Below are 26,885 nucleotides of genomic sequence, written 5' to 3'. Positions count from 1 at the left end.
TCCACTCCATGAAGGGGGAATCGGTTATGAGTGCTGAGGCAAGATGAGAAGAATCGACTCGGAAGGCTCGATAGATCAAGTCGTCTCCCAACTTCACACCAGGACGAGACGACGGTTATGACAGGCAAATCTGGTCTTTCATTCATCATAAAATTGATTTTTCAAAAGATCATGAGGTATAAAACCATAAAGAATGATCGCGTATCGTGGAGGATACTGAATCGCTATGCAAAGCGAGCCACTGCTTCTGGGCTCTCTACCCTAGGTATTTGATGCAAAACGCCGTTGTTGAAACCCTGTTTTTCCTCCCGTTTTATTCCCTCAACGCCAATTTCCTTTCCTTTCCGTGCCAACCGAGGGCATGGACGACAAGAGCAATGTGCTATCTTGGGCACCTTAAGAGGAGGCCGAGTATGTCTGCTTGGGGAAGGGGTATCTGAGAAGAGATGCGTTAGCTTCGGGTGGACCTGGTCCGGACGAAGTGGCTGCGAATCGAGAATGGTTCATGCAATGACAATACGAAGACGGAAAAAGAATAAAAGAGAGACTTACGAAGGACCCAGCTCCTGGATGCTCAGCTTAGCCAGCCACTGGCCCTTGTCGATGGAAGTCTCCAGAGAGTCGCCCTGGACAATACCGGCAACCAGGCCACCAGCAAAGGCATCACCGGCGCCGTTGGTGTCGTTGATGAGGGCAGGGTCCAAGGGGTGGACAGGGAAGACCTTGACCTCGTCCTCGCCCTGGATGGCGACCAGGGTGGGCTCGGTGCCCTGGGTGATGATGGCAACACGCTTGCGCTGGGTGTTGATCTTGGGCAGGTTGGCCAGGACCTTGACGACGTCCTTGGGCTCCTTGGAGGGAAGATTGTGAGCCTCGGCGTAGGCGGCGGCCTCGGCCTCGTTGCCGATGATGTAGTCCCAGTAGGGGGCGCTGGCGTCGACGACGTCCTTGAAGAACTGGGGGATGAAGGGCGCGGAGAGGGAGACGACAAAGACCTTGTTCTTGTCGGCGGCCTCCTTGGCGAGCTCCATGATGGCGGGAGGGCAGACTTGTGCGATTTGAGTTCAGTCAGTCACTTTTCTTCCCTTATGAACTGTGGCTTTTGTCTCTATGACATGCAAGATGTGATGGGATAGCCATATTTAGGTAGATATCGTTTCGAGAGATTGCTTTTGCAAATGCGTCTTCTCGCACGTCTCTCCAATGTGTGATGCTGTGTAGGTACTTACCGGTGAAGTGGTAGCCTCCGACGTAGTAGACCTCGGCGTTCTCCACGAGGGACCAGATCTCGGGCTTCTTCAGGTGGTCGAGGTCATAGTGGTTGGCGGCGCCGAGGTCGGTGCAGAGCGAGCGGTTGTGGCCGGTGATGACGACGCCGCAGCGGCCCGTGGGGTGCTTGTCGTCGACGCGGTACTCGACGCGGAGGCCGGCGGCCTTGACGGCGTCGCGCAGGATGGCGGCGTACTTGTCGTCGCCGACGCCGCCGAAGTAGACGACGCTGTTGGCGGGCAGGAGGTACTGGGCGCCGCGGGCCGTGTTCTGGGCGGCGCCGCCGGCGATGAGCTTGGCGTCGTAGTTGTTGAGGAGGTCCTCGTAGATGCCGAGCTGGTGGGGTTCGGCGAGGACGGCGTCGTTTGCCTTGAGGGAGTACTTGTCGAGCAGGGCCTGGTCGCCGACGGCTTGGATGTCTGTTGGGATGATTGTTAGTGGTTTTGCTGTTTGCGTGAGGGCAGACAGGAGGAAAGTAAGTTGAGCTTGGGTTTTGGCTTCAAGATGGGACATACCAAGGAGGGGGTTCTCCAGGCAGATGAGGGCGAATTCCTTGTTGGGAGCCATTGTGACTGATATAATGCTTCGACGAAGGTCTCTCTTTGATTGCTTGAATTCGTTCGATTGAGGCACAGACGGCACGGGGCTTATGCAAAAGGGAGGATGAGAAGGAGGAGTTGAGGAGGTAGCGGAAGAGTAGAAGTGGGAGACAGGTTGGCTCTTGGAGGGGTTCGGTCGCAAGTATTAATTTAGCGGGATGTCGTTTTTTTTCTCTCTGGACGCTGGGTCCTCTTTTGTTTCGGAGTGCAGCCTGTACCAGGTACTTCGGATTGGTGGGGGGCTCTCTACTAGTTGAATGAGATGAAGTGCGGCCCCGCTTGTAATGGGTACTTGGCTGCTTACGGGCAAGGCAAGGTGAGGTGCTTGTACTCCGAGGGTGGTGCAGGTCTGGGTAAAGTAGGTACCTAAGGTATTTGAATTGACTTTCTGATTACAGGGACTTTGATGCTGCAAGCTGATTATCACAAACTTCATGAGAAATGCTTGAGAAAATTTGCAGACAAGGGCTGACGATGTGTCTCTAAGCTCGTACGAGTACAGATGTTGTCAAATATCGAATTGTGCATCTTCAGGCTGTTATATCAGATAAGTCCGATCCCCACGAGAGAAAGGATCCCATCCCCTCTTACACGACATGTGTACTTCCTTACGGAGTATTTCACGTCAAAATGCACGTAAGAAAGTCAGCTTTTCGCAGGAACAGGAAATTCACATTCCGTCCGGAGCCCGGGCTTATTGTGCCTCCTCTCCCTCAACCCCCCCTGCTCCTTTGTGGCGGGCAGGTAGGTAATTTGTGTCCGAACGTTTGACGGTGCCGGAGTTGCGTGGCTTTTGTTTTAGGTTAGCTGTGAGCCGTGTTGTCATTATCTCATGGGGGGATTCTCAGCTTCAGCCATTGGACAAGATTTTTGAATTCTTGTTGTTTTCATTTCTTTGTACGCAGCAACTCCGTTTATTATCATATGAGCAACATGACAAGGCTGCTGCGTAAGTATGCAATAGCGGACACAGACGAAAGGCTGTCGAGAAGTTGGAGCCGAAGGAATCAGAGGTGCCTAGGTACCTCTACCTAGGTACGCACATGTACGAAGCACCTGCAGCTGCCAGTGGTTAAGCTCCGAGCTCAGAAACTCGCCGACAGACCTGAAAGGGAGTGAAATGTGAGGTTGATATACGGGTACTAGCATCAACATCGATAGGTAGTACATCAGGTAGGTACTTTATGTAGATATCGATATGCCGCGGCTCAAGTGTGCCAAAGTCCAAGGGCCCAACTTCTTCATGCGTATTAACCAGCCATTACAGGATATCTAATCTGGTGAAAGGTATATATGACCATCACCGCCACCGACTCATTCACGTCCAGAGAGTGGGCAAGGAAATTGGCTCGTCTTTTGTTCTTTTTATTTGCAACGAAATGTCATAATAGTACTTGCCAGAGGAGCCATGCCAAGTTCCATTCCTGACCGGCACCATCCATAGTAAGAAAGCCACTGTAACACCATCCCAATGAGACCATGAATTTTAGCCACCTTACTCCTTCGTCTTCTGAGTACCACGGAGCAGACCCGTCCTTCTGGCGGCAATGAGACCGGCCTTCTGTCCCTGCACGGCATACCGTGAGATGGTAGAGGCCTTACCAATGTGCTGGTGGTTACCACCACCGTGAGGGTGGTCCACGGGGTTCATGGCAACACCACGAGTCTTGGGCCAGCTGTTACGCTTGACAGCGAACTTGTGCTTGGCACGAGAAGCCTCTGTGGGAGTTTGTTAGCAATCCGAATCTCTTCCCATTTTTTCCTTCTCTCCTCCATCTTCCTCCAACAAGGGGAGTGCCAGGGTTCACGTACTCAACAGAGGCTTGTCAGTTCGGCCACCACCGGCAACGATGCCGATCATTCCTCGGGATCGGGAGTGGACGACCTTCTTGGCGCCAGAGGGCAGCTTGATACGGGTCTTGCCCTCGTCGGGGTTGTGGCCGACAATGGTGATGTAGCCACCAGAGTTGCGGCCCAGAGTGCCACGGTCGCCAATCTTCTCCTCGACGTTGGAGACAACGGTACCCTCGGGCATCTCACCGACGGGCAGGACGTTGCCGACGGTCAGAGCAGCGCGCTTGCCGGCGTAGATGAACTGGCCGGTGTACATGCCCTCGTTGGCGATGAAGGTCTCGGTGACCTGCTTGTACTTGTAGGGGTGGCGGAACTGGACCTTGGCGAGAGGAGCACCACGACCTATACACACGCAAACAAGCAATTCCCTCGTTAGCTACACTTCCTTTCGACCCATGGATTCCCGTCTCTCTCGTCGGTCGTCCAGCTTTTTCGCGTTCTCGGGGGAGATTGGACTGACCAGGGTCGTGGATGATGTCCTTCACGATACCGCGGACGTAGCCATGGCGCTCGGCGTAATCGAGGGTGCGGAACTTGGCCGGGGCCTTGTTCAGGCGCGTGTTGGCCGCTGTTGTGAACACATGGTTAGAGATGTCGAAGTTTCTCGAGACGCAAAGAAGTTCGATTTTCGATGTCGAAAGACTGCATCTCGGGAGCCGGCTACTCACTGAAGATGGAGCCACGGCCCTTTCTCTGGTTGCGAATAACACGACCCATTGTGAATCTCGGGGTAGCTGCGAGGGAGGGATTGATGTCAGTGCTGGGCCGCCGGCAGCGCGAGAAGTTTGGGAGGCTTTACCTGAGGTCCGGCCGCTTGGTGTTTTGACAAAGAGGCGCTCGCTTGGCCGGCTTTCGATAATTTTTTGTGTGCGGGACCCTCTGCCACACAAGAGGAACCCTGACCACGTGACTGAACTTTTCGAGGACGCGCATTGGCCAGCGCTGGACAGACCGGGTGGGACCCCACTTTCTCCAAGGCTCTCAAGCGGCTGACAAAATAAGTGGGACGACAAATGACATGCAAGGCTCTCAATCGATACGGCAGGGTAATACCAAGAAATACGAGTACTTACGAGATTCACATGAGAGAAGCTCAAGCTTTTGTCCCCAATGAATGTCTGTGTTGATCCTTGATTTCCAAGGTAGTCAATTGTGCACTTTCTACATGGGCTCTCATCGCACAATTTCCGACTCTGGGTCGTATCATACGGCAGTACTTACAGACATACCGTGATCTTTCTTCCTCAACAATTACATACAGGTAGCGGATCGATCTACTCTACGGCATCGCCTTCGCGTCTCGCTTATTTTGTCAATGACTGCCCCAAGGACAGGGGCATCAAAACCCCCACAATTTCTGCTCCGTACTTCATCCACAAGCAAAGACCTCTCAGTTGACGTGCTGTGAGATTGAGCGTCTCTACAGCCATGAGGCGCGCGTCGCCCTGCGTGGAAACTACCGCGGAACCATCATGTTGCTAAGCATTTGTCACCGTGTGCATCCAATGCGATATCTGTTCTCTTGCTAACTTGGACTTATATTGGCCTGCTCTCTTCTCATGCTCTTGCCATGATGCATCACACGCCATATCAAAGAGCGAATCCGACGCTGGACGTCAGGTTTCAACCGGTGCGCAGGAAAAAAAGTGTTTCCCTGAATGGGCGCGTTCTCCTCGCTTCTTCACCGAAAGGCGTACGTTCAGCGGCTTGCTCTACGCCCTTGACATACGTGGTGCCGGGCTTGGATGCGGGGAGACTCGTAAAACCAACCTGGGTGCAAATGACGGGATGCTGAGCCACTGATTTTGGGGCATAAACGTCCTTGGCTGGATTCTGGGATACAGGCAATGGTTCGAGACTGGATAGGCGCTCCCAGGTTGGCCCAAGCTCTGCCTGCCTGGGCTCTGCCTACTTTGGCCGTGACCGCAGTCTGCGAGGGATCGATATGAGACCGAAACTTGTGGCATGCGCGGCCAATGGTTATGCCGAAATACGGCCTGGGCGTCAAAGACAGATGAACATAGCTAGACCTTTAAGAATGGAGACTCGGCTGAGAGCTGCCTCTTGTCTGTAGCACCGCCGTCGAGACTGCAAGTGTTTGGTGAGGTGACTGGCAACTACCACTTGATAACCGCCCGTGGCCTATCAGAAGTCATCTGTAGCTGCTACCTTAGTGCATCCACAATCTCTCTGAGCAAACGACGTGCCTCTCCCACCTCCCTCCTTCATCCACACAGCACCGGCCATCGCATCGACCCGAGCCTCAGCGCCATGGCTGCCGCAGACGACGATTCCTCCGATCTGTCATCTCTCTCGTCCCTGTCGCCTGTCCCCTCCGATGCCGAGTTGGACGACCTGAGTGACGCGCCGACCGGCGCCAAGTCGGGGATCCTAAAGTTCTTCTCCAAGCTATCAGAGCAGCCGCCAAAGGAACCATCGCCGCCGCCGCGCAAGCGATCGCCCTCACCACCTCACGAATATGTCCTGGCCGACAACCCCGATATTGCAGTGCGTTTCTCCTGTCAATCATGTTGCTTCTCGACATTCAATGCCGGCCGCTCGTGCGTGGCGACAGGGCGCGTTCACAGTGTCAAGCGACGCGAAATTTCGCGTGCAGACGTCATTAGGCTCAACTAACATGGCTTACTGCAGTTCCTGGTGATGTTTCGAAGCCGCTTCAGCGACGCATTTCCCAAATCGCTCGCCCACTTCGGGCCGCAGGAACTGGAACGAGACGTTGTCGAGCCCATCCCCGGCGATCGAGTCGAACACTTCCTATGCGCCGTCCTCGGTCTTCTCCTCAACCGGAAGCAGGATGTCAAGTAATGCTATGCCCCTTTCGTCCTATCCCGGCATCGCGTGCGCATGGGCTAACAGTGTCTCCCTTTGCTCTTGTTCTCACCGACAGACCAGGTCACTACGCCAGGGCGTTGGAAGACGCCGTCGCATCTCACAAGAACCAATGGCCCCGTTCATGGGAGGACAAGAGTCCGCTGGCCGGTGGCGCAACCTTTGGCTCTCTGAACCCTACCGAAAGAGTGCGTATTCTTTGATAAGCGACTCTCTCCTCTTTCCTTTCGGAAAGAGAAAAGCGCGCCCAGTTACAAATGGCTGACATGTCACTTGTACAGCTGAACCTTTTGCGTTACCTTGTTCTCTGGGCCATGTCTTCGTCGGAAACCCTCAAGGGCTTGATCAATCAGTCGTACAAACAAAATCGCCACGAGGACGACATCAATCAACCGCGTGCAGTTCAACCATGGGGATCCGATGGAGACAAGCGCCGGTACTTCTTGGTCGAGGGACAGGATGATACCGCTTTCCGTGTGTATCGCGAGAGTAACCCTGCTGGCACCAACCGCACTTGGTGGAGCGTTGCCGGCAGCATTGATGAGCTCAAGGCTCTGGCCGAGAAGCTCGAGACCAAGGACGGAGGCCCCAAGGCCAAGAAGCTCAGTCATAAGATTCTCCAAGCCATCCCGCGATTCGAAGCAGGAGAAGAGGTACCCCTCCCTTGCAAATGTGTGCGCCTCCTCGACACATGAGCTGACAGAACCCGTAGAAACGGAAGCGACGAGAATACCGGCAGATGCGCAAAGAACAGTTCAAACGCCCAGAGCCCGGATTCTCATTATACGAAGGTCGTACTCGCGGCAAGCGGATGAAGTACACGTACTCCGACGACGAAGACGTGTTCTCGGATTCCACTGGCTATAGGCGCTCAGCCCGCAACACCGGAACCACCACGCCAGCGGAGACGGGACCTGTCACTACATCAAGCGGTCGCACTGTTCGAGCTCCTCCCCGGCTCAATGTCACCACAGGCGAAGACCTACCAAATGATACCCAGGAGGAGGCTGGTGAGGCTGCCGCAGAGAACCCTACTGGCCGGCCGCGTAGAGCGGCAGCGGCGAATGCTGCAGCGAATGGCTCCGCCAACACAGACGATGAGGAAAGCGAGGCCGAGTTTGGGGACGATGAAGAGGATGTTGAGGCTCAGATTCCGGAAGAGTCAGAGGACGAAGACGAGTTCAAGGATGAAGCCATGGATGAGGACGACTTGGAGGTGGCGCCTCAGACACTGGTCGTGAAGCTCTCGGTGACTCCGCCCAAATTGAAAGGAGTGCTCACCCCGAGCGAGCAAGCAGCGAACCTACTTCCCGCCAGCAAAGAAGAGAACTCGAAGGATGCACCAACCGGCCCACCAGATACGCCTACGCCCAAGCAGCAACCCTTTGACACGGCGGCGACAGTAACTACGCCCAATGTGAAGATTCCTGAGAGGCCTACAACGCCACAACCTACCGAACAACAAGCTGGAGACCAGTCGACTGTGCCATCTGTCGCGCCGGCAACTTCTTTGGCATTTAGAGGAAGCCCTGAAAAACAACCGGCACAACTGGTACCTGAGACTGTCAAGATCATCAGTCAGGAGTAAGAGACGTGATAGCTCAGCCCAATCAACTTTATGTTTCATCTTGGGAGTTATGGTTAAAACAAGCGGCGGACGGTCCGATACAACTTTATTTTTTTCGAAAGTGTACTATCAGTTGAATGTTACGGATTTAGACAAGGGGCCATGAAAATCAGGAAGAGTCACGCTTCTATCACAAAAACGCAAGAGAGGGCTTACGATGCCATCTGAGACGCGGTCACCGGTGTGTTGATTCCTTTTAGGTGTGGAAAATGAAGGCGGGCTGGAGGCGCAATGTGCTCTCAAACCTCATTATGATAGACAAAAAACGGACTGCGTATTCGCATAGTCGACCCGATGATAATAATACATGCTAATGAACCGAGTGTCTGTGTTGCTCTCATGCCACCGCCCTACCTAATCATTTACATACGTCTCTTGGCATTAGGGTTGTTGGGCAGCTTCCAATTGTTCACGCCATACCACCACCTCCTCAGGCGGACGCCTACTGAATCGCCATGTAATCTGGCGTTCTTGTTCCAATGGTGCCACCCAACCAGTGCCAAGTTCAGCAGAACGCCCTGGGCCAAGGGCATCAATACCTGTTGTCATTCCCCGCGTCAGCATCAACCTTTCCGAGTCATTGAAGCCCTATCCGAGGGGGAGGATCTGTGCAGCACCAACCTGGTCCCTAACGGTAATGAGCAATACTTTCCACCAGGTATCTGCTGAGGCGATGCTGTGGAGATAGCTCTGCTCGAAGCGCAGGTCCGGCAGCGGAGGGAGGTGGTAGTGCTTCTTGGGGGGCCGCAGCACGCTGTACGGGATGTCGTCTTCGTCTTCGGAGACGTCAATGTCGCTGCGGCGAGCGCTGTGGAGGTCGACCAGGTGGCGCCTGTCTGCGGCAGTGGACGGCGCAACGTCCTGTCGCGGGTCGGGATGCCTTCTGATGTGGCCGGCCTGGATGGTGCTGCCGAGCTCGGTGGGGAGGGAGGAGGCCATGGCTGGAAGGGGAGGGCGATTGCGCGTCAGAGGCTCTGCGTAGACGGGGGAAACTTCTTCTGGCTTTCAGCTGGCTTTACCGCCCCTTAGGCACCACTGCGTGTGTTCTGCCTCGATTGTCAGATGTTGCTGCCGGGATGCTGCAGGGATGTCACCGTGCATCAATTCGCCCTCAGCAACTATTACAGCACAGTATCTCGAGCTCGGGAGCGTTCAACTCGATGCGTTCTGCCGGGCGGTGAAGGGCCGGATAATGACAAGCAGCGAACGAGCCATCAGTAACAGCTGGTGACGTCGCGTGCTTACATAACGCTCTCGCCCTTGAGCCACGTTTAGGCGGAAAATGTTGCCTTGCACGGCGGCGGTCCAGTTTTAGCAGCGCCCGCCACTTGACTTTTGGGGGGGATTTTCCGGAGTAGGGTAAAAACGAGGTGCTACCACCACCAAAAGCCTTGCAGCACCTCCGACTCTCCTCCAACAAACACTCGCTGCCCTCCTTCGACTCAGTGTCACGCTCGCACGCGCCGGCGCTCTCGAATCAAGGACCCGTCAAGCGGTGGGAGACTCTCCTTTTTATTGCTGTTCTTGTTTTCCTTTTTTTTTTTATCCAGTGCTTCTCTCTCAATCTCCTTCATCATGAGCGACCCTCAGGCCGGTGAGGCGGAGAAGAACGTAAGTTCTAAAAAAAATTATGAGGCGTACACCAGCGAAAAAAAAAATATTCGTGACCCCTGATGGTGCCCCTCATTACCTTTGCCTACGCTGCCCCGCGTCGGCATCGAGAATTGCAGAGTCATACAGCAGCAGTATCTGACAAGGCCGGAAACAGATCGAGATCTGGAAGATCAAGAAGTTGATCAAGCGCCTCGAGGCCGCCCGAGGAAATGGAACCTCCATGATTTCCCTCATCATCCGTGCGTTTCTGATCTACCGCCGATACCGATCCCTGCGAGCACCCGATCGATGATGCTAACTGCCGCGCAGCTCCCAAGGATCAGATTTCTCGTGTTGCCAAGATGTTGGCTGAAGAATACGTACGGAATAACCCTCAATGTTGGACTTGGGGCCGTTGAAGCAACGGAATACTGACGACCCTACAGGGTACAGCCTCCAACATCAAGTCTCGTGTCAACCGACAGTCCGTCTTGTCCGCCATTACCTCGACCCAGCAGCGTCTCAAGCTGTACAACAAGGTTCCCCCGAACGGCCTTGTCGTGTACTGTGGTGAAATTTTGACCTCGGAAGGAAAGGAGCGCAAGGTCAACATCGACTTTGAGCCTTTCAAGCCCATCAACACCTCGCTCTACCTCTGCGACAACAAGTTCCACACCGAAGCGCTGGCCGAGCTGCTCGAGTCCGACCAAAAATTCGGCTTCATCATCATGGACGGTAACGGCGCGCTGTTCGGCACCCTCAGCGGAAACACCCGTGAAATCGTCCACAAGTTTTCCGTCGATCTGCCCAAGAAGCACGGCCGTGGTGGTCAGTCCGCTCTGCGTTTCGCCCGTCTGCGTGAGGAAAAGCGTCACAACTACGTTCGCAAGGTCGCCGAGTTGGCTGTGCAGAACTTCATCACCGCCGACAAGGTCAACGTTGCCGGTCTCATTCTCGCTGGTTCCGCCGATTTCAAGAACGATCTCAACGCCTCCGACATGTTCGACAACCGTCTGGCGGTCAAGGTCATCAAGGTCGTTGACGTCTCCTACGGTGGCGAAAACGGTTTCAACCAGGCCATTGAGCTGTCGTCCGAGACTCTCGGCAACGTCAAGTTTATCCAGGAGAAGAAGCTCATCGGCAAGTACTTTGAGGAAATCAGCCAGGATACCGGCAAGGTCTGCTATGGTATCGACGACACTTTGAAGGCTCTGGAGCTTGGTGCCGTCGAGACTCTCATCATCTTTGAGAATCTCGAAATCACCCGCTGGATTCTCAAGGACAGCGAGGGCAACGAGGTTATCCTGCACACAACCAAGCAGCAGGAACAGAGCAACCGCGAGAAGTTCCTGGATAAGGCTACCGGTCAAGAGATGGACATTGTGTCCCAGGAGTCGTTCCTTGAGTGGATTGCTGAGCACTACAAGGACTTTGGTACCGCCCTTGAATTTGTGTCTGACCGATCCACCGAGGGCAACCAGTTTGTCAAGGGATTCGGTGGTATTGGCGGTATCCTGCGCTACAAGGTCAACTTTGAGCAGTTGGCAGATCTCGAGGATGACGATGATGACTACTACGACGGTGAGCAAACCTGAGATACCACTGCTTTCCCACTGAGCATAGAGACTGACTCCAAGGGAACAGATTGACCAACCGATTCCCTCGTGGAGAACGAGGGACCTGCTCAAGTCAACCCGTCCGCGCACGACGACAGCGACGCGCCTCGCGACCCTTCGGGATCAGAAGATGTCGCGCCGATGTCATTCGCTCAAAGGCGCTTGATGCGAGGTCCTGGTCGAGTGCCTGCTCATCAGGCCCACCAGGCGACGCGACCAAGTCCGCTTCGCGCAAATATGACGGCCACTTGAGTTTCACAAGCAAAGGAAAAAGAGTAAGCAATGTCAATGTGCTCTCCTGCTGTAGCGTCCTGAAGCTGACTGAAGACCCTTAGCAGGCGTCATCTGCATAGCTGGGACCGGCGTGATGGAATGGGGTAGATGCTGGGAGGCGCCTTCAGACAAGAGGAATATCCGTGCTTACGTGTCCTTACCGTCGAATACTAGAGGTGAACGCGTGGCCTTTGTTGTTACAAAAAAGTTGACATTTCGTTCTTTTGCCCACAGACGAGTTCCAATTGCCATAAAGCCAGTTTTGCAGGACAAGAAAAGGAATAGAAATTCGACGCTCCTTTTTGATAGAAGACCGTATCAAGCCCAAGGGGGCCGCCACGCTATTGCTAGGTACCTTACCTCAGTAGTCTTTGTGTGTGTTTAACAAAACGAAACCGGGAAGATATAGAATGCTCCCAACGCACAGCCGTCGAGTGGAATGTACTTGTTGCTCTATCGCATTCATGTCATCATTGAATGGTCTTTGAACCGCCGGCCTGGTCGTGCTGCCCCTGTTTGTGTGTTGGTTGCAGGCACGAGCAACGAGAGCCTGTGAAACCTACGTCATCAGGGTACTCCAAAGGCTGTGTTATCGATACCGTCACTGTTGGGGAAAGCCGGCGAGCCTCAGTGGTTGGTTGTCATCTCGCTACCCCACACGAGTAATACGGTAGCAGCTCATTGGGGGGTGCCTCTGATACGCCAAGTCCCCTAACTTGTGCAGACCAGATCAAGCAAACATACCGCCATCACAACCAGATCTTTGAAGCGATTTTTCCTTTTTCCTTTCGTTGTACATTATTCTTCCTTGCAAACTAATAACGCTCTCAATGTTGCAGTTCACATAACGACATCACAGCGTCACCATGCCAGAAGCAACTGGCACCTCGGCGGCCGCGCCGAAGCCCGCAGACCGTGCCGTGCCCGTGACGCTCAACGAGGCCGTCCTCGACTCGCCAACCTTCCGCGCAACCGCGACGCACTTTGCCGACCAGGTCGACGCCGTCGAGAAGTGGCTCAACGGCTATGTGACGGCAACGTCGAAGCTCATGGGCGGGCTGCTCTCGCTCGAGGACACCATCAACAACTACCTCTCCAAGACGACTCCCTTTCCCGACAATGTCATCGACAACGACTACACCCTGCTGGCCCTCAAGCGCACCAGCGAGGGCACGCGGGAGCTCTGGACGCAGCTGCTCAGCACGCAGAAACGGATGGAGACCGCCGTCGTCGAGCCGATTCGGTCGTTTCTCACCGGGGAGCTGCGGAACTTCAAGGAGATAAGGAGAAGCTTGGAGCAGACCCAGAGGACCTACGACACGACCCTCGCCCGCTATGTGTCCCAGTCCAAGACCAAGGAGCCGTCCGCTCTTCGAGAGGACGCCTTTTCCGTGTACGAGAACCGCAAGGCGTATATTCAGGCCGCCATGGACTACTGCCAGCTGGCGCCGCAGCTCCGCTTCTCGCTGGACCAGCTCCTCGTCAAGGTCTGCTGCGATATGTGGAAGGAGATGAACCGGGCCCGAGACGCGGCGACTAGTGCTACGCGGTGGAGCCGAGAGCTCGAACGTGTCAGAGGTTGGGCCAAGGAGATGGAGCTGTCGGACAACGTCTTCAGGCGAGAGATGCAGAATGCGAGGAAGAACATTAGCGATGTGACCTTTGAGAGCTTCAGGCCCTCTCGCGAACTCGAGGACTACAGCGCCTCGACCGTGGCCTTTTTGGGCTCGCGCGGACCCGTCAGCGTCCGGCCCAACGACAACGGCGCTGCCATCACCGAGATACAGGGCTGGCTGTTTTTGCGCGTGGCGACCGGCAAGCCTGTCCGATATAACTGGGTTCGGCGGTGGTACTACTGTCGCGATGGAGTCTTTGGTTGGCTTACGCCTGGGCCCCAGGGCGTCCTACAGGGTGACGAGATTGGCGTGCTGCTCTGCAATGTCAAGCCGGCTCCTGGCGAGGAGCGACGATTCTGCTTTGAGCTCAAGACGAAGAGCCGCAGCATGCTGCTGCAAGCCGAGACACAGAAGGAGCTGATGGACTGGCTGGAGGTGTTTGAGGTGACTAAAAAGAAGGCATTTGAAGCTACCATGGACCGAGGCAACAGTCCTCTGGCCGGTGGCGGCATCGACCCGGCGTTTTCGATCTGTGCCCCTAGCATTCCCGAGTTCTCCGCCAAGAGTATTGACGCGCAAATGGGCTCATCCGACGACACGGTGCCGAGCGTAGAGCGCTCAGCTACTCTGGCTGTCCCCGGCGCAGACGGTGGCACATCCGCCCGGCAGAGCTATGATCCTAACGGGACCGTATCTCGTCGATCGATATCGGCGCTGGGGCGCGACCTGGCACGAGAGGAGGGTGAGAGCGGCCGAGAGCACGCGGCGAGGATCATCCAGAAGCTCGACCTTCACCGCAAAGCGACGTTCGGCTCGAGCCCGGAACCCACGCTGACGACGTCCAGCTCGTCCGGCGGCCTGACCAACATGGTTACCGGAAACCAAAGCTCACAGCTCGTGGGGAACTCCCTGGCTCTGACGTCTTCGGGCCAGGCCAAGCTGACGGGCGTTACCCTCCCCCTGCTCGAGAACAAGCCCGGCACGCTTGCGCCCCCTACTCTGGCCCGACCCCCAACAATCACAAGCCTGAGCCGCACCGCCGTGCTCATCGCCGGAGAGCGCGGGCATGTCTTGGAGGGCAAGAGACTTCCGACATCAGTCGTGGCCAACTACTGGGGAAGCAATGTCTGGAGCGCAATGCATGCCGAGCCGGCCACTGCTCCCCAGCTTGGCGATGACGACCCCATTGGCGTCGTGGTGTCTGAGGGCTCGCAGACACCGCTCGGCGAAGCAGCGCAGGCGAAGAAGGCTAGCGATACTCTGCCCGCCGGCTACCCTCCGGAGCTCAAGATACAGCACGCCCAGTTCCGACTCTTGTTCCCTAATGCGCCACCTGAGGAGAGGCTGGTGCTTGTCTTCCGAGCCGCATGGTCGAGCTCGCTGGAGCGGGGCTCCGAAAGCGAGCTGCTTGCCGGCGACGGCAGAATCTATGTGACGGCAGAGAACATGTATTTCTACGGCCAGCAGATGGGCCTGGTCACAGCATACAGCATCCATCTGGACATCATTACGGAGGTGACTGCGGCCTCTGGCAGAGACTGCGACTTCATCTTCTTGCATCTGGGCAAGGACCTCAACGACACAGGGTACACAAGAATAACTATCAAGGTGTTCCTCGATGATCTCCATCTCCTCCACGCTCGTCTCAATCTTCTCGTGGACAACCTGCAGGCGGAAGAGCCGTTGGACACTATGGGGATCATCAACGCTCTGGTCAACATTGACAAGCACGAATACGAGAGGCCCAGCCCAAGCGCGGAGAGCTGGGAAGACGCATCATCCACCACGCCGATGGACGATGGCACAACTGCAGTACCGTTGCTTGAACGGAGCACAGGCGACCTCCCGCACCTGGTGGTTCCGGGAACCACTCCCGGCCAGAAACTGCCGGCAAAGTTGAATCTGCCCAAGCACGAAGTGATCTATGAGCCGGACGATATGACGGAGATGGCGGCCGAGAGGCACTTTGAAATCAGTGCAAAGGCATGCTTCCATGTGCTGTTTGGCGACAAGAGCTTTGTGTTTCCGAAGTTATACTTTGAGCATCGCGCGAAGCAGATTGCTCAGGGGCCGTGGTCGGCCAGTGGCAGTGAGCCCATGCAGCGCGACTTTCATTTCCAGATTGACTACGTGGACGTCTTTGGCCGGTCGCAGACGGCGGACATCCGAGACTCTCAGACGATTGACGTGTTCAACGATCACGTCACGTACGTGGTTACGCATACTAGGACGGCGTGGCACCTCCCCCATTCGCAACATTTCAAGCTGGTGACCAAGGTGGTCATCACATACGTGGCCAAGTCGAGGTGTAAGCTGGCGTTTTACGTCCGTGTCGACTGGTCCAAGTCGTCCCCGGTGCTGAAGAGCCTAGTGGATCGCCAGGCTCTCCACGATGCGATCAGCGATGCCGAGGAGCTGGCGGAGCTGGCCACGGATCAGGTCCACAAGCTGGGGTCGAGAAGCCGCACCAGCAGAGCCATTCAGGTGTATGGCTCGGTAGGCCAGCAGACGCAGACGGTGATATTTTCACCGGCGCCGACCGACGCGAGGAAGAAGCAGGCCATCAAGCCTCGCACGCTCACAGCCATGCTGTTCGAGACGGTGCGTTCCCTCGGCGAGAGCATGGTTTCGTCGGTCATTCTGTGGATCATTGCGGCGGTGAAGAAGATATTTGACGTCGTGACCGCGCATCGACTCCTGCTCCTGCTCTTGGGACTGAGCGTCTTCACCAACTTGATGCTATCGTCCACGGAGTCGTCGACCTGGTGGCAGGAGCGGCGGGCGGCGAACTTTATGCGCCGGATCGGCGTGTCGCCAAACCACATGATGAGCAAGGCCATATATATCGCGGACCTGCACGAGGCTTCCGGGGCCGACAATGAGGAGCCGCCGTTCCCGCAGAACAGCACGTGTTTCGGCACGTTCAGGGAGCTGTTGGACGCCACCAGCATGGATTCGCCATGGCAGGAGGCCGGAGCGTCGCTGTCTCTGCCGTCAAGTCGGGCAACCGCGCGGCGGCTGCGGAAAACGCGGCAGAGGCTGGGTATGTATCGGCATGATTTGCTTGTGGCGATGAGGGTGGTCAACAGCGTTGAGCGAGAGGTGCTGCAGTCGGAGTGGGAGAACTGGCTGGAGAATGAAAAGTCGCTGTGCGATAACTTGGATGAGATGCTGTACGAGGATAAGAGCAAGGGCAGCGACAAGGGCAAGGACACGGCGGACGCTTCGTCGTCGCAGAAGGCCATGGGCTCGATCCCACCGGAACGGAGGAGGGCGCTTGAGGCCTGGCGAGATGACTATTGCGGAAGCTGCCGGAGCGACCACAAGTCTGCGATGCAGGCGAGGTTGAGCAGTCTGTAGTGGTGGTAATTGATTGGGGGCCGTGCTTTGTGTTGAGGCGCGGTCGAATACTATTACATAGAGGGTGTCGGTGTTGGTGTTGGTGCTTGTTGAGGAGCAAGTTATTGCTTGGCTGGCTGGCTGGCTCGAATTACTCGGCGAATTGATTGATGCATTGATGGATCGATGGTTTGTTGACTTTAGATGCTTCACGCGAGGATTGTTCTACTAGTAGGCTTTTGATGTGTGTTGTCGACCCTTTTGTTTTTTTTTTTTCGTTCGCTGTGTTTATTCAATGGGGGGGGTTCTCCATACACAAAGAAGATAGCATGATGTATATACATACGCATTCACTGTTCCTGGAAAGGCCAAGGGTCTGGTCATGTGAAGTAATAACCTGGTGATCAAAGTATATACGATTGTAAAAGAGAGAGATCCGAAATACAACATTGCAAATGCCTTTTGAGTTCGGAGTTGCCGGCCAGGAGTCGGGGTCGGTGCAATCGGAGCTGCGAAGTCCGCAATCTAGATTTCGCAAAGGGGTTGTCTGCACAAGTAAGCCCCGAAACAATACAAATCACGATTGACTTTTTCCCAACCAACGGGCATTGGCTGATTGATGGCCTCTCGTTGGAACCGTGCCGCAATGAGCCTGTGATTATTTATTACGCGATGGCTGCGTAGATCTCAAGTACATACCGCCCGATCGATCCATGAGGTCAAGGTACATGCAATATCAAATCGCAAATCATCCATTCCCCTTGATCTTGCTCGGACCTACCCTGCAAAAAAAAGAGATGACGCAGCAGCGGCAGTCCTAGTTAGGAAGCAAACGTCGACTACTGGCCCCGGACAGCTGGAAAACAGGAGCGGCTTTGGGCGCTTTGGCCAGGGTGACCGCCCGGTGACGTCAATACGCGCAACTGGGAAGCGACAAGAGTGCCTGGAAGATGGAGAGCTGGAATGGAGACGGGAGCCTGAAGAGCCCTGGAATACAGGGGCTGGAGCGCTGGAACGGGGCGCCGCCAGTTGGGTTCCACAGGCGGGTGCTGCCTGTGTCACTACCTAGTACTTGGACGAGGTGTCTATAGAGGTGCCTCGATTACACCAAGGCGGATGACATGATTGTCCCGACCTCACGTTGCTCTTCTCTTCCCAGTTCCCTTTCCCTTATCATCATCTTTCTCCCCCCATCTCTGCCTCTTTGCGAAGCTGTTGAGATTCCCAACCCCCTAATTCTGATTCTGCGTGGCGCATCTGCTGTTCATCTTTGTTTCTGCTGTTCCTCTCTTTGACGCTTCTCCCAAAGCAACCCACAAGCCGGCCATGGCCCATCACGAGCCGCTGCGAGCCCTCGGCCCAATCGAATGGGACCAGGTCCCCGTCGACAACCTCAAGCCCTTTATGAACGAAGCCTTCATCGACGCCCAGACGGTCGTTGAATCCATCCCCTCCACGACAACGGCCTCCGCAACGGGCGCCGCCGCGGCTCCGGCCGGCGCCGTCTTCGAGCAGGTCGAGCGGGCCCTGTCGCAGCATCGCCAGCCGGGCTCGTCGCTGGCGGTCGCGCAGCAGCTGCGCAAGGAATGGAAGGAGGTCAAGATGAACGCAAAGGACAATCCGCTCAACATTAGCGTGTACAAGCTGGCTGCGAAGGACGGCAAGGGGGCGTGGTTTGCGAGGCGCAGTCTGCACCATGGTTTGTCGTTTGATGACTGGAAGATGGGGCTCGAGAAGGAGTTTCCCGAGACGCTCAAGGTGCAGGGGTCGCCTGGGAGTGGCAATATCCGAGGTGTCGGGGCGGATAGGCATGTTGAGAGTCGAGAGGTGGAGGGTTCGGGACGCTTGAGTGGTGAGTATAGATTGGTGGTTGCTTTCGTGTTAATGCTATATGCGGAGTTGGATGCTGACTTCTCTCTAACAACAGTCTTCCAGCTATCGGCGCAGTTTCCTGGTCCTACCGCTCCGAGAGACTTCATCACACTTCTTCTTACGACCGACTTTGAGTACAAACCTGCGGATCAGCAACGACCACTACGGCAGCACGTCATTGTATCAAAGCCGTGCCTCCATGACGAATGTCCGCCGCGAGCGGGAATCATCCGCGGTTCCTACGAATCTGTGGAGATGATCAGGGAGGTTCCTGTCGAGGACGATCAGCTTAGCTCAAAGACGTCATTGCTGTCGACAGACGTCAGCTCTGACGATATTCCAAGCTCTAGTTCCGAGTCGCGCGAGCGCCGACCCATGGCCGTGGAGTGGATAATGATAACCCGAAGCGATCCAGGAGGCAGCGTGCCGCGCTTCATGGTGGAAAAGGGCACGCCGCCGGGAATCGTGGGAGACGCCGCAAAATTCGTCAAGTGGGTGACAGCCCTTGCAGCGCTCAACTCCAAGAGCGCCGAAAGCCTTGTCAAGTCAGAGAGTCCATCCAAGCAAGTCGAGACTCCGACGCCTCAGAATGGCGGCAGTCCGCGGGCGCTTCCCACGCACAAGGCCCGTCCCAGCGAGGACCTCAAGAAGAGCAAGGCAGAAATAGAAGCAGAGAAGAGGGAATCGGTACAGAACATGCCTAGCAGCAACGGCATATACGGCATCATTAGCGGAGTGTTTGGAGCAGCGTCTTCCGTCGTTGCCAGTGGATTGCGAACGCTGGGGAGCCCTGCAGAGAGCAATACAAGCCTGGACGACCTGGAATCCAGGGACGATTCGGAATCTAGAGCCGCCGAAGAGCACGACACAGAACCCGAAATTTCAGATATTAGCGAGACATCTTCCATACGCACATTTAGATCAGCCCTTGAGCGGTCCCTGACCGAAGAGGCACGCACCCAGAGTGTGGCGGGATCGGACGAGTCCAAATCCCATGGAAAGCAGTTGTTGGAGAAGGAGCTTAAGAAGCTGCAAGAGAAGCGCCGAAAGCTAGACGAAAAGGCCGCCCAGATGACGCAGCGCTTGGAGAACAAGCGGCGCGGTGGCAAAGAAAAAGACGAAGCGGTCGTGGCCAAGCTGCGCGAGAAGCACGAGAAGGAAATTGCCAAGCAAGAGGCAAAGTACAGGCGAGAGCTACAGAAGCTCGAGGACAAGCGCGTGCACGAGGAGCGCAAGGCGGAGGCCCGCCGGCAAAAGGCCGTGGAGCGGGAGGAGAAGATGCGGCTGACGATGGAGCTGGAGAAGACGAGGGCCGAGAGGGACGTGGCGCTCAAGAGGATTGAGATCCTGTTGACGCAGGTCGGGCAGCTGCAGACGCAGAACACCATGCTGACGGCTAAGCTGGGGAAGTTGGGGGGGTTTGATAGGCCTGGTTCGACGTCGTCTAGGGGGTCAGGGGTGGAGAGCATGAAGTCGTGATGGGTTTGCTGTTGTCATCGATTTGATGACCAGCGGGGTTGAGGAATTATAAGCGAGAGCAAGCGTGGACTGTTTGGGTATCTGGATTGTTGGACGAGGCATTACGCATGGTAACGGCCTTTCGTCTTCTGTTTCTTCAGTCGAGGCGTTAAAGTTGAGTCTTTTGTATACATTGGCAGCGAGTTCAAGGTCTGGATAGGTATATCTGGGGCGGTTCGGATTAAAGGAGGCTATTATTTGGTTTGCATGGAATATGGATATAAATCAATTCGGTTTCGTCTTGCTATACAAACTTTGTCTATCATGAACATTTCTTCTCTTTTTTCCGTCTAGAGTTCCTTCTTTTCCTGTCTATGCCTCCTCTAGGGGTTCCACGAGTAGTCTCGAAACACGGTGATGACGCGGCTCCTTCAACAATTCCTTGATATCCTGCACAGCCTTGCGTAACCTAGGCGAGCCATGACCCTTATTCAACGTCACCGCGCCGCGAAGAATATACGTCCCAATGGCAAAGACGTGAGCATTCGACGCCCAGCCAAGAGGCCCGTCCTCTTGCCTCACCAACTGCTGCATCTGATCCAGCCCTTTGCCAACCCACTCGTCCAGCTTGTCGAGGATCTTGCCATCTTGCTCCGATGCCTCACCGTCCCACTCGAGGCTTTCGAAGACTGCATTCCAGCGAGTAGCCTCGCGCACCTCATCTACGAAGAGATTCTGCTCCTCCACGGCAAACAGGGAGTCATCCGCCCTGAGCGCGGCACGGAGCTGCTCTTCAGGCGATTTCCATGGATGATCGGCGGCGGCGGCGGCGGCGGCATGGCCTGTGATGCGGCTTGCGACAATGCCCTTGAGCTCGGCGCTGCTGGAAAAGTGCTTGGCGAGCCAGTGGAGGAGGCTGCTGGATGCTTCCAGGGGGGCGAGGTTCTGGCCGAGGATGTGCCTCGCTGCGGTGGATCCTGCTTCGCGGACTTCGTCGTCGTCGTCGTTTAGGACGTCGTAGAGGGGTAGTATCACGGGGAGGTATTCTTCGCTGGTGCAGTGTGTTTTGGTGACGCTGAAGAATGAGCAGAGGGATTGGGCTGCTGCGAAGCGGGTGTCGAAACTCTATATCGAGAGTTAGAACATCAAAATGCTCACAAAGGGGGGAGCGGGTTCGATGGCTACTGACCTTGTCATCTGACCCTGCATCAGCCATCATGGCGCCCCAATTCCGAAGAGCGGACGTCGAGAGGCGCTTAGTATGGCTCATTAGGGCTACCAAGCACCCACTGACTCTCACAATGGCATTGGACAGAGAGGGGTTGAGCGAGCGCTGGGGCAGTACTGCCCACATGCTCAGGAGCGAGTCAATGGGCAGCGAGTCGAGCTTGTCTTCGGCAATAAGCTGGTTCATCAACTCGACCAAGTTCTCAATGGCCACCACTTGAGGCTCCGTAAAGCTCGTCTTGAGACAAGCCTCAATGTACAGATCGCACAGGGCTACTCGAATGGAGTCAGGAGTCGAGGCTGAATGCCAGAGTTTCTGTAACGATTCAAGAGCAGCAACCATGGTGTCGGCGCCGAGGCGGCTGCCAAAGAGGAGAGATTTGACTTCGTCCACGGGGTCGTGCTCCTGTGATGCTGAGAGGATCATGCTGATGATGCTTTGGGCTTTGAGCAACGCAGATACGTTTCTCGTGGGTATCAGGACCTTGGAGGGCTGTAAGGGTTGGGATCTGGATATCTGGGACATCCATATCATGTTGACGACTTCCAGATATGCGGCGATAATCTCAGGGCAGTGCACATATCTGCTGTCAATGTGGCTTGTCTCAAGGAAAGACGTCAAATTGGGCAAGTCAGCTGGGTAACTGTCAGTCAATCTACTGTGTCGTCCATTTGGGTTGAGTCTCGAGGAATGTTACATACCTAATAGACGATCCGGTGCTACTTCGCTGAACCTCTCAATGAGAAACTTGAGTGACAGGAGGACTCCATGGACATGGTTCTGGCCGTTGATGCCCTTGTCGCTCAAAGATTTGGACACCAAGCCTTGCATGACGGCGAGCCACTTGTCGTGGAGCAAACAAGAGCAGAGTGTCCTAGCAGCAATTTCGCGCACATGCCATACAGGGCTCGACAAGTAGGCAGCGACATGGATCTGGATCTCATCCCGAAGAAGGTCAGGGGGTCCTGCCCGACGGATGATGTCCAGTGCCGGGAAGACGGATTCAGCAGACGAAGTGGCATTCGTCGATGTGACCATCTTGTGGCCGGATTTCAAGAGACCTGCCAGCACCGTCGGAAGGTTGGGGTAGCGGTGGTAGGGAATTCTGTTGGCTTTCCCATCCCAGCCTGCTTCGATCATCGCCTTGCTCTCCTGGGATCCGAAGAGACTATCGATCAGGCTGCGAAGGAAAATCAAGCCGCAGTTGCGAATGGCCCAGACCTCGGACCTGAGCCCACTGGCCGCTAGCTCGAGACACTGGGGAAGATATTTCTCGGATTTGTTCCCCATGGATGTCAGCAACGAGTTCTTGAAGATGTCTTTGAGGCAGTTGTAGGCGTGAACTTGAGGCAAGTTGGAGCCGTCTGTTTCTATTACTCGGGCTTCGATGCTTGCGATCTCAATGAGCTTGGCCATTGCGTCTTCGAAGGACGGGTTGGATGCGTTTGCTGAAAGAATTCCAGTCATCATCGAGGGGATTCCAGCAGATCTGCGAGTAGTCGACCTCTGAGTGAAGATCTCGTTCAACGTGCCCTTATCACAATGTGTCAACAGAGCCATGCATAAACGGAACTGATTCGCGAATGAGATCTACTTACCTTGTACCATACGTCGAGTAGGGATTCTCCGCCCTCGACAGAATCCAAATGTTTGGTCAACTGACAACAGGTGGCAAAGGTCGCAGCCACCGTTGTAAACGCACCGCGATGCCTCAGGTTGGCAAGCTGCTCGAATGCCAGGTTGCCAATGGTTTCAAAGGCTTTCCGAGATGGTGTAATGAGTCCCTCGCGGGAGCGATTTCTCATGCTAAGCGCTATTGTTCGCATGAGATTGCTACATCAAAGTTAGCCAAGAACTCAGCAAGTTTCCGAACCTAGTTTGAAGCAGCTTACCTGGACTCATGAATGGCACGAAAACTGTAACTCAAAAGACCCTTTGTATCAAGCCCTTCAGTATCCTCCATCTCTTCTGGGAGGTGCCCCTCAGGAGAGTCATCGCAGAGAACCTCGCGGACAGCTTTCCACACTCGTTCACAGCAGGCGATCATTCTATCCTGCAGTGCAGTCGCAGACTCTGCCTCGAATACTGACAACTTCTTTTCAGACACCGCTTGCCAAGTGAAGCACAGCGATGCAAACGTACTATGCAGCGGCTGCTCCAAAACGGCTTGTCCCAAGTCTGCCTCGGCCCTTGAAACCTTCTGATCCAAGGTGTCGACAAGTTTAGAAAGAAGCCTCAGTCTCTCATCTTCTGTGTCCGAGAATTTGTAGAGCAATTGCGAGGCTCTAGCGACACCGTCAGAGTGATCAGCTCTGGCCGTCCGAACTGACACCTCTTCAGCTCGACGTAAGAGTTCATCAAGCTCCTTGGAAGGCTTCTGGCTCGAGCCTGCGGGGCTGAGAGTGAAGTTTCGATACCTCTTGTCAGCGAAAAGTTGGGCCAGTGCAAGTGAGGCGGTATCCCGAACGTCGTCGAACGGATCCATTACTAGATCAGCAAGCGCTCGCATCCATTTCCCGTCGAAATAGTCAAAGAACAGCTGCTGGTCCTCTTCCGTTTCCCAAGTCTTCGTGCTATCCCCCTCCATGCGAAGTATGGATATCAAGCTTTTCAAAGATGTAATGTGTCGCTGGTAAGAAGCCGTAGGGGAGAGTTCGCCACACAAGAACCGTAGATACCAGTGAAGGAACTTCTCGTGGTACTCTAGGCAGTGCACCAACTCAGATTCTGGCCATGAGATTATATTGGTCCGGTATAGTGCTTGCTTGCTGGCGGTAGATGCTGCGTCTTTCGAGGCGTTCTTTCGAGCCTTTGCCCTGGCTCGCGGTATACTCTTCTTCAAAATCGAGATTGCTCCTCGAACCCGTTTGAACATGTCTCTTACCCGAGCGCAAACATCTACCCGAAACTTGGCATCTGGATCGGCAAAATATGTGGCCAAATGTCTCTTGAGGAGGCCCAGGGTTGTGGCAGAGTATGGCCTCGTCGTTGACGGAGAACTGATGAGGAGACTCAGAGCTGACGTCCGAACTTCGTGAGATGGGTGTGTAAGCACATTCTCAAGGGTAATCTCCCGGAGAGTGATGGCCGAGTTGTCCTCATTTGCCTGGTCGCTGCCAATGTCTAAGCCCAGAGTTAGAACCAACTTTCAGTAAAGACGGCGGTGGACAGTTTCTTACAAGGCTCCTCGACAAGACCAACTTTCTTTCCAGTTTCTAGAGTAGCCAAGGTAAGCAGTGCGCTTGCGTCAAAGTCGTCGTTGGCGGGTGTAACGGCTGAGACTGGTTTTGACTCATGCTGGTTGACTATTTGCAGGAACTTCAGGCCTTCTGGCCTATCGACCTTGAAGAGCGGGAGGAAAATATAGTTTTTGAAGTTTTCCAGAAGAACCGGCTCTTGCGTCAGGAAATCAAGCAGCCATCGATGCCATGTCTCTATGCTCAATCCCGTAGAGTCGTCTTGACCCCTTTGCCTCAGGGCACGGAACAAGCTCACTATGAACTTTCCGGCCGCTGGGCAGATGAAGTGTAATCGGGTCCAATGCAACAATTCTATGGTCAAGAACTTCCATATCTCTATGTCGGCAGCATTAGCCAGCTCCTGGTGATATGAGAGATGGGTAGCTTTGACATGATCCAAGCTGAAAACACCCTTGACGAGGAAGTAGTCAAGGGTCTTGAGGGCCGATTTAGCTACAGGTTTCGTAGAGCGGCCGATTACAATCGAGACTAGGTTATCCAGCAGGATATCCCGCGTCTCCAGAGCCGCCTTTTGATTGGGATTCCGCCGGAGAAGCTGCGCTATCAGGTCCAGGACAAGCCTCATGGATCGGTGATGGTCAAACTCATTCCAATCAATGTAGAAGTCGTAAAGCCGCAAAGTCACATCACGGGAAAACGCCCACAACTGAAGCGGCTCTGACTCAGACTTGGACACCCGCTCTACAAAGCCACAAAGCCGCACACAGGCGTTCCCCGAGACAGATCTAGGCTGAGCGGCTTCTCCCAGGATCGTGTCGAAGATGCTCATAGCATGACTACATACGTCTTAGCAAAGATGAACTACATAGAGGCTGGGACAGTCCGGTGAACTCGCACCTCTGTTGGCTTCCCACGTCTTGCTCCTCAAGCCATTTCATCACCGGCGTTGGATTGCCGAGCAAGTCGACATGCTCAGGGATGCTTTGGCTCGACATATTGGGCGGAATATCTGCCCACGGAGTCACGCCGAGTAAACAAAAAGTTTATGAGAAAAAGACGCCGCCACTTTCAGCATGACAGATCCCAACCTAACTGATGGAGTTAGCTTATTCGTTTTTCGGCCATTACTTGTATCTTTATGACACTGTTATGATGGACAAAAACTGTAAATCTTCAAGTCGAGGTAACGGGTAGGCATTTTCACGTGATACTGCACGTGAGAAAATTTTGCCCTTTGTCGCACCAGCCCCACTGCGAAATCCCGCTCCACAAACAGAAGCACTACGATAAAATTCAACGGCCCCCCCAGAGCCTCTCTGTTCTCGAAATCTCACCAACCACCCCACGTCCAGATCACCATTAGATACGCTTGATTCTATTGGGAGACTGCCAAGATGTCTAAGATCACAGTCGGTATGTGCTGGTCCTTTGCTATGGCATGGAATGTTTGATATACGGCATCCCGATGCTAATGCGTGCCCTCCTCAGCCAACGTCCGGACGCAGGTCGCGGAACTCCTCGAGTACTCCAACGAGACCAAGAAGCGCAACTTCCTCGAGACCGTCGAGCTCCAGATCGGCCTCAAGAACTATGACCCCCAGCGTGACAAGCGTTTCTCCGGCACCATCAAGCTGCCTTCCGTCCCCCGCCCCAACATGTCCATCTGCATCCTCGGTGACCAGCACGATCTCGATCGTGCCAAGCACGGCGGTGTCGATGCCATGTCGGTTGATGACCTGAAGAAGCTCAACAAGAACAAGAAGCTCATCAAGAAGCTTGCCCGCAAGTACGATGCCTTCATCGCTTCCGAGACTCTCATCAAGCAGATTCCTCGTCTCCTGGGTCCTGGTCTGTCCAAGGGTACGTCAAAAGCCAATCCATCAACCCTCACCCAACGTCGCGAGTTTTGTTTTCTCTCTCTCTTCTCACACAGACTAACTCTTTAAACAGCCGGCAAGTTCCCCACTCCCGTCTCCCACGCCGACGACCTCTCTGGCAAGATCAACGAGGTCAAGTCCACCATCAAGTTCCAGCTGAAGAAGGTTCTCTGCATGGGTGTCGCCGTCGGCAACGTTGGCATGGAGCAGGAGCAGCTGATCGGCAACATCATGCTTGCCATCAACTACCTCGTCTCCCTCCTGAAGAAGGGCTGGCAGAACGTTGGAAGCCTTACCATCAAGGCTTCCATGTCTCCCCCTAAGCGCCTCTACTAAACAGGTCGTGGCCTTTTTTTTTTTCTAACCTCTCTTGTTGTGGGGTGGTCAAACTTCATCTGACTCTTTGAGCTATGCGCGACGTTTTGAGATAGCATGGCTTCAATAATAATACCCGAACAAAGGATTTCCAAAGATACCAGCTCTTTCATAATTATATCACCGTGCACGCAGACGTACCTCATACAGAGGTATTCTGTAACCATCCTCGACTTGATAGGATGACGGCCTTCAAATGTTGATGTATGATTTCTCTTTCTTTAACACTAACTGTTTTT

General features: G+C 54.7%; 8 protein-coding genes across 8 annotated transcripts; 4 read left to right on the top strand and 4 right to left on the bottom strand.

Moving 5' to 3' along the window:
- Window positions 1-208: 208 nt before the first annotated feature.
- On the bottom strand, window positions 209-1,941 carry TRIREDRAFT_73842 (adenosine kinase). The gene is made up of 4 exons (XM_006961161.1): window positions 1,785-1,941; window positions 1,230-1,688; window positions 553-1,048; window positions 209-436 (listed from the first exon to the last, which is right to left on the bottom strand). Exons 1-4 carry the CDS (start codon window positions 1,834-1,836, stop codon window positions 397-399), a joined length of 1,047 nt encoding a protein of 348 aa, XP_006961223.1. The 5' UTR covers window positions 1,837-1,941; the 3' UTR covers window positions 209-396.
- Window positions 1,942-3,363: 1,422 nt separating this feature from the next.
- TRIREDRAFT_73840 (uncharacterized protein) lies at window positions 3,364-4,538 on the bottom strand (the record flags this gene model as incomplete). The annotated part of the gene is made up of 5 exons (XM_006961160.1): window positions 4,522-4,538; window positions 4,391-4,456; window positions 4,183-4,290; window positions 3,681-4,064; window positions 3,364-3,587 (listed from the first exon to the last, which is right to left on the bottom strand). Exons 2-5 carry the CDS (start codon window positions 4,437-4,439, stop codon window positions 3,364-3,366), a joined length of 765 nt encoding a protein of 254 aa, XP_006961222.1. The 5' UTR covers window positions 4,440-4,456; window positions 4,522-4,538.
- A 1,475-nt stretch (window positions 4,539-6,013) lies between these two features.
- TRIREDRAFT_43919 (uncharacterized protein) lies at window positions 6,014-8,482 on the top strand. Its single transcript, XM_006961012.1, has 5 exons — window positions 6,014-6,230; window positions 6,375-6,544; window positions 6,631-6,760; window positions 6,854-7,246; window positions 7,285-8,482. Exons 2-5 carry the CDS (start codon window positions 6,384-6,386, stop codon window positions 8,158-8,160), a joined length of 1,560 nt encoding a protein of 519 aa, XP_006961074.1. The 5' UTR covers window positions 6,014-6,230; window positions 6,375-6,383; the 3' UTR covers window positions 8,161-8,482.
- A 79-nt stretch (window positions 8,483-8,561) lies between these two features.
- TRIREDRAFT_102668 (uncharacterized protein) lies at window positions 8,562-9,138 on the bottom strand (the record flags this gene model as incomplete). Its single annotated transcript, XM_006961159.1, has 2 exons — window positions 8,562-8,738; window positions 8,821-9,138. 2 exons carry the CDS (start codon window positions 9,136-9,138, stop codon window positions 8,562-8,564), a joined length of 495 nt encoding a protein of 164 aa, XP_006961221.1.
- A 605-nt stretch (window positions 9,139-9,743) lies between these two features.
- On the top strand, window positions 9,744-11,500 carry erf1 (peptide chain release factor, subunit 1). The gene is made up of 5 exons (XM_006961572.1): window positions 9,744-9,810; window positions 9,968-10,052; window positions 10,123-10,172; window positions 10,239-11,373; window positions 11,437-11,500. Exons 1-5 carry the CDS (start codon window positions 9,775-9,777, stop codon window positions 11,439-11,441), a joined length of 1,311 nt encoding a protein of 436 aa, XP_006961634.1. The 5' UTR covers window positions 9,744-9,774; the 3' UTR covers window positions 11,442-11,500.
- Window positions 11,501-12,547: 1,047 nt separating this feature from the next.
- On the top strand, window positions 12,548-19,987 carry TRIREDRAFT_73832 (uncharacterized protein; the record flags this gene model as incomplete). Its single annotated transcript, XM_006961571.1, has 4 exons — window positions 12,548-16,649; window positions 17,606-17,691; window positions 17,957-18,485; window positions 18,564-19,987. The coding sequence occupies 4 exons, from the start codon at window positions 12,548-12,550 to the stop codon at window positions 19,985-19,987; spliced, it is 6,141 nt and encodes a 2,046-aa protein (XP_006961633.1).
- Window positions 19,988-20,338: 351 nt separating this feature from the next.
- Window positions 20,339-25,389, bottom strand: TRIREDRAFT_73829 (uncharacterized protein; the record flags this gene model as incomplete). Its single annotated transcript, XM_006961158.1, has 7 exons — window positions 20,339-21,091; window positions 21,156-21,829; window positions 21,896-22,727; window positions 22,793-23,027; window positions 23,087-24,317; window positions 24,374-25,230; window positions 25,292-25,389. The coding sequence occupies 7 exons, from the start codon at window positions 25,387-25,389 to the stop codon at window positions 20,339-20,341; spliced, it is 4,680 nt and encodes a 1,559-aa protein (XP_006961220.1).
- A 318-nt stretch (window positions 25,390-25,707) lies between these two features.
- Window positions 25,708-26,745, top strand: rpl1 (ribosomal protein L1). The gene is made up of 3 exons (XM_006961011.1): window positions 25,708-25,807; window positions 25,883-26,254; window positions 26,345-26,745. Exons 1-3 carry the CDS (start codon window positions 25,789-25,791, stop codon window positions 26,605-26,607), a joined length of 654 nt encoding a protein of 217 aa, XP_006961073.1. The 5' UTR covers window positions 25,708-25,788; the 3' UTR covers window positions 26,608-26,745.
- The last annotated feature ends 140 nt before the right edge of the window (window positions 26,746-26,885 follow it).

Source organism: Trichoderma reesei (genome assembly GCF_000167675.1).
Source record: "Trichoderma reesei QM6a unplaced genomic scaffold TRIREscaffold_1, whole genome shotgun sequence".
NCBI lineage: Eukaryota > Fungi > Ascomycota > Sordariomycetes > Hypocreales > Hypocreaceae > Trichoderma > Trichoderma reesei.
Note: the sequence above shows the minus strand (reverse complement) of the source record. Positions and strands in the feature narration are given on the sequence as shown.

Excerpts from the sequence above, each read along its gene's own strand:
- TRIREDRAFT_73842 (XM_006961161.1), bottom strand. The coding sequence starts at position 1,836 with ATGGCTCCCAACAAGGAATTCGCCCTCATCTGCCTGGAGAACCCCCTC. Across the intron at positions 1,689-1,784 it reads CCTGGAGAACCCCCTCCTTG|ACATCCAAGCCGTCGGCGAC; the intron begins GTATGTCCCATC and ends TCATCCCAACAG. Across the intron at positions 1,049-1,229 it reads CGGAGGCTACCACTTCACCG|TCTGCCCTCCCGCCATCATG; the intron begins GTAAGTACCTAC and ends AAATCGCACAAG.
- TRIREDRAFT_43919 (XM_006961012.1), top strand. The coding sequence starts at position 6,384 with ATGTTTCGAAGCCGCTTCAGCGACGCATTTCCCAAATCGCTCGCCCAC. Across the intron at positions 6,545-6,630 it reads AACCGGAAGCAGGATGTCAA|ACCAGGTCACTACGCCAGGG; the intron begins GTAATGCTATGC and ends TCTCACCGACAG. Across the intron at positions 6,761-6,853 it reads CTCTGAACCCTACCGAAAGA|CTGAACCTTTTGCGTTACCT; the intron begins GTGCGTATTCTT and ends TCACTTGTACAG.
- erf1 (XM_006961572.1), top strand. The coding sequence starts at position 9,775 with ATGAGCGACCCTCAGGCCGGTGAGGCGGAGAAGAAC. Across the intron at positions 10,053-10,122 it reads CATGATTTCCCTCATCATCC|CTCCCAAGGATCAGATTTCT; the intron begins GTGCGTTTCTGA and ends ACTGCCGCGCAG. Across the intron at positions 10,173-10,238 it reads AGATGTTGGCTGAAGAATAC|GGTACAGCCTCCAACATCAA; the intron begins GTACGGAATAAC and ends ACGACCCTACAG.
- rpl1 (XM_006961011.1), top strand. Across the intron at positions 26,255-26,344 it reads GGGTCCTGGTCTGTCCAAGG|CCGGCAAGTTCCCCACTCCC; the intron begins GTACGTCAAAAG and ends CTCTTTAAACAG.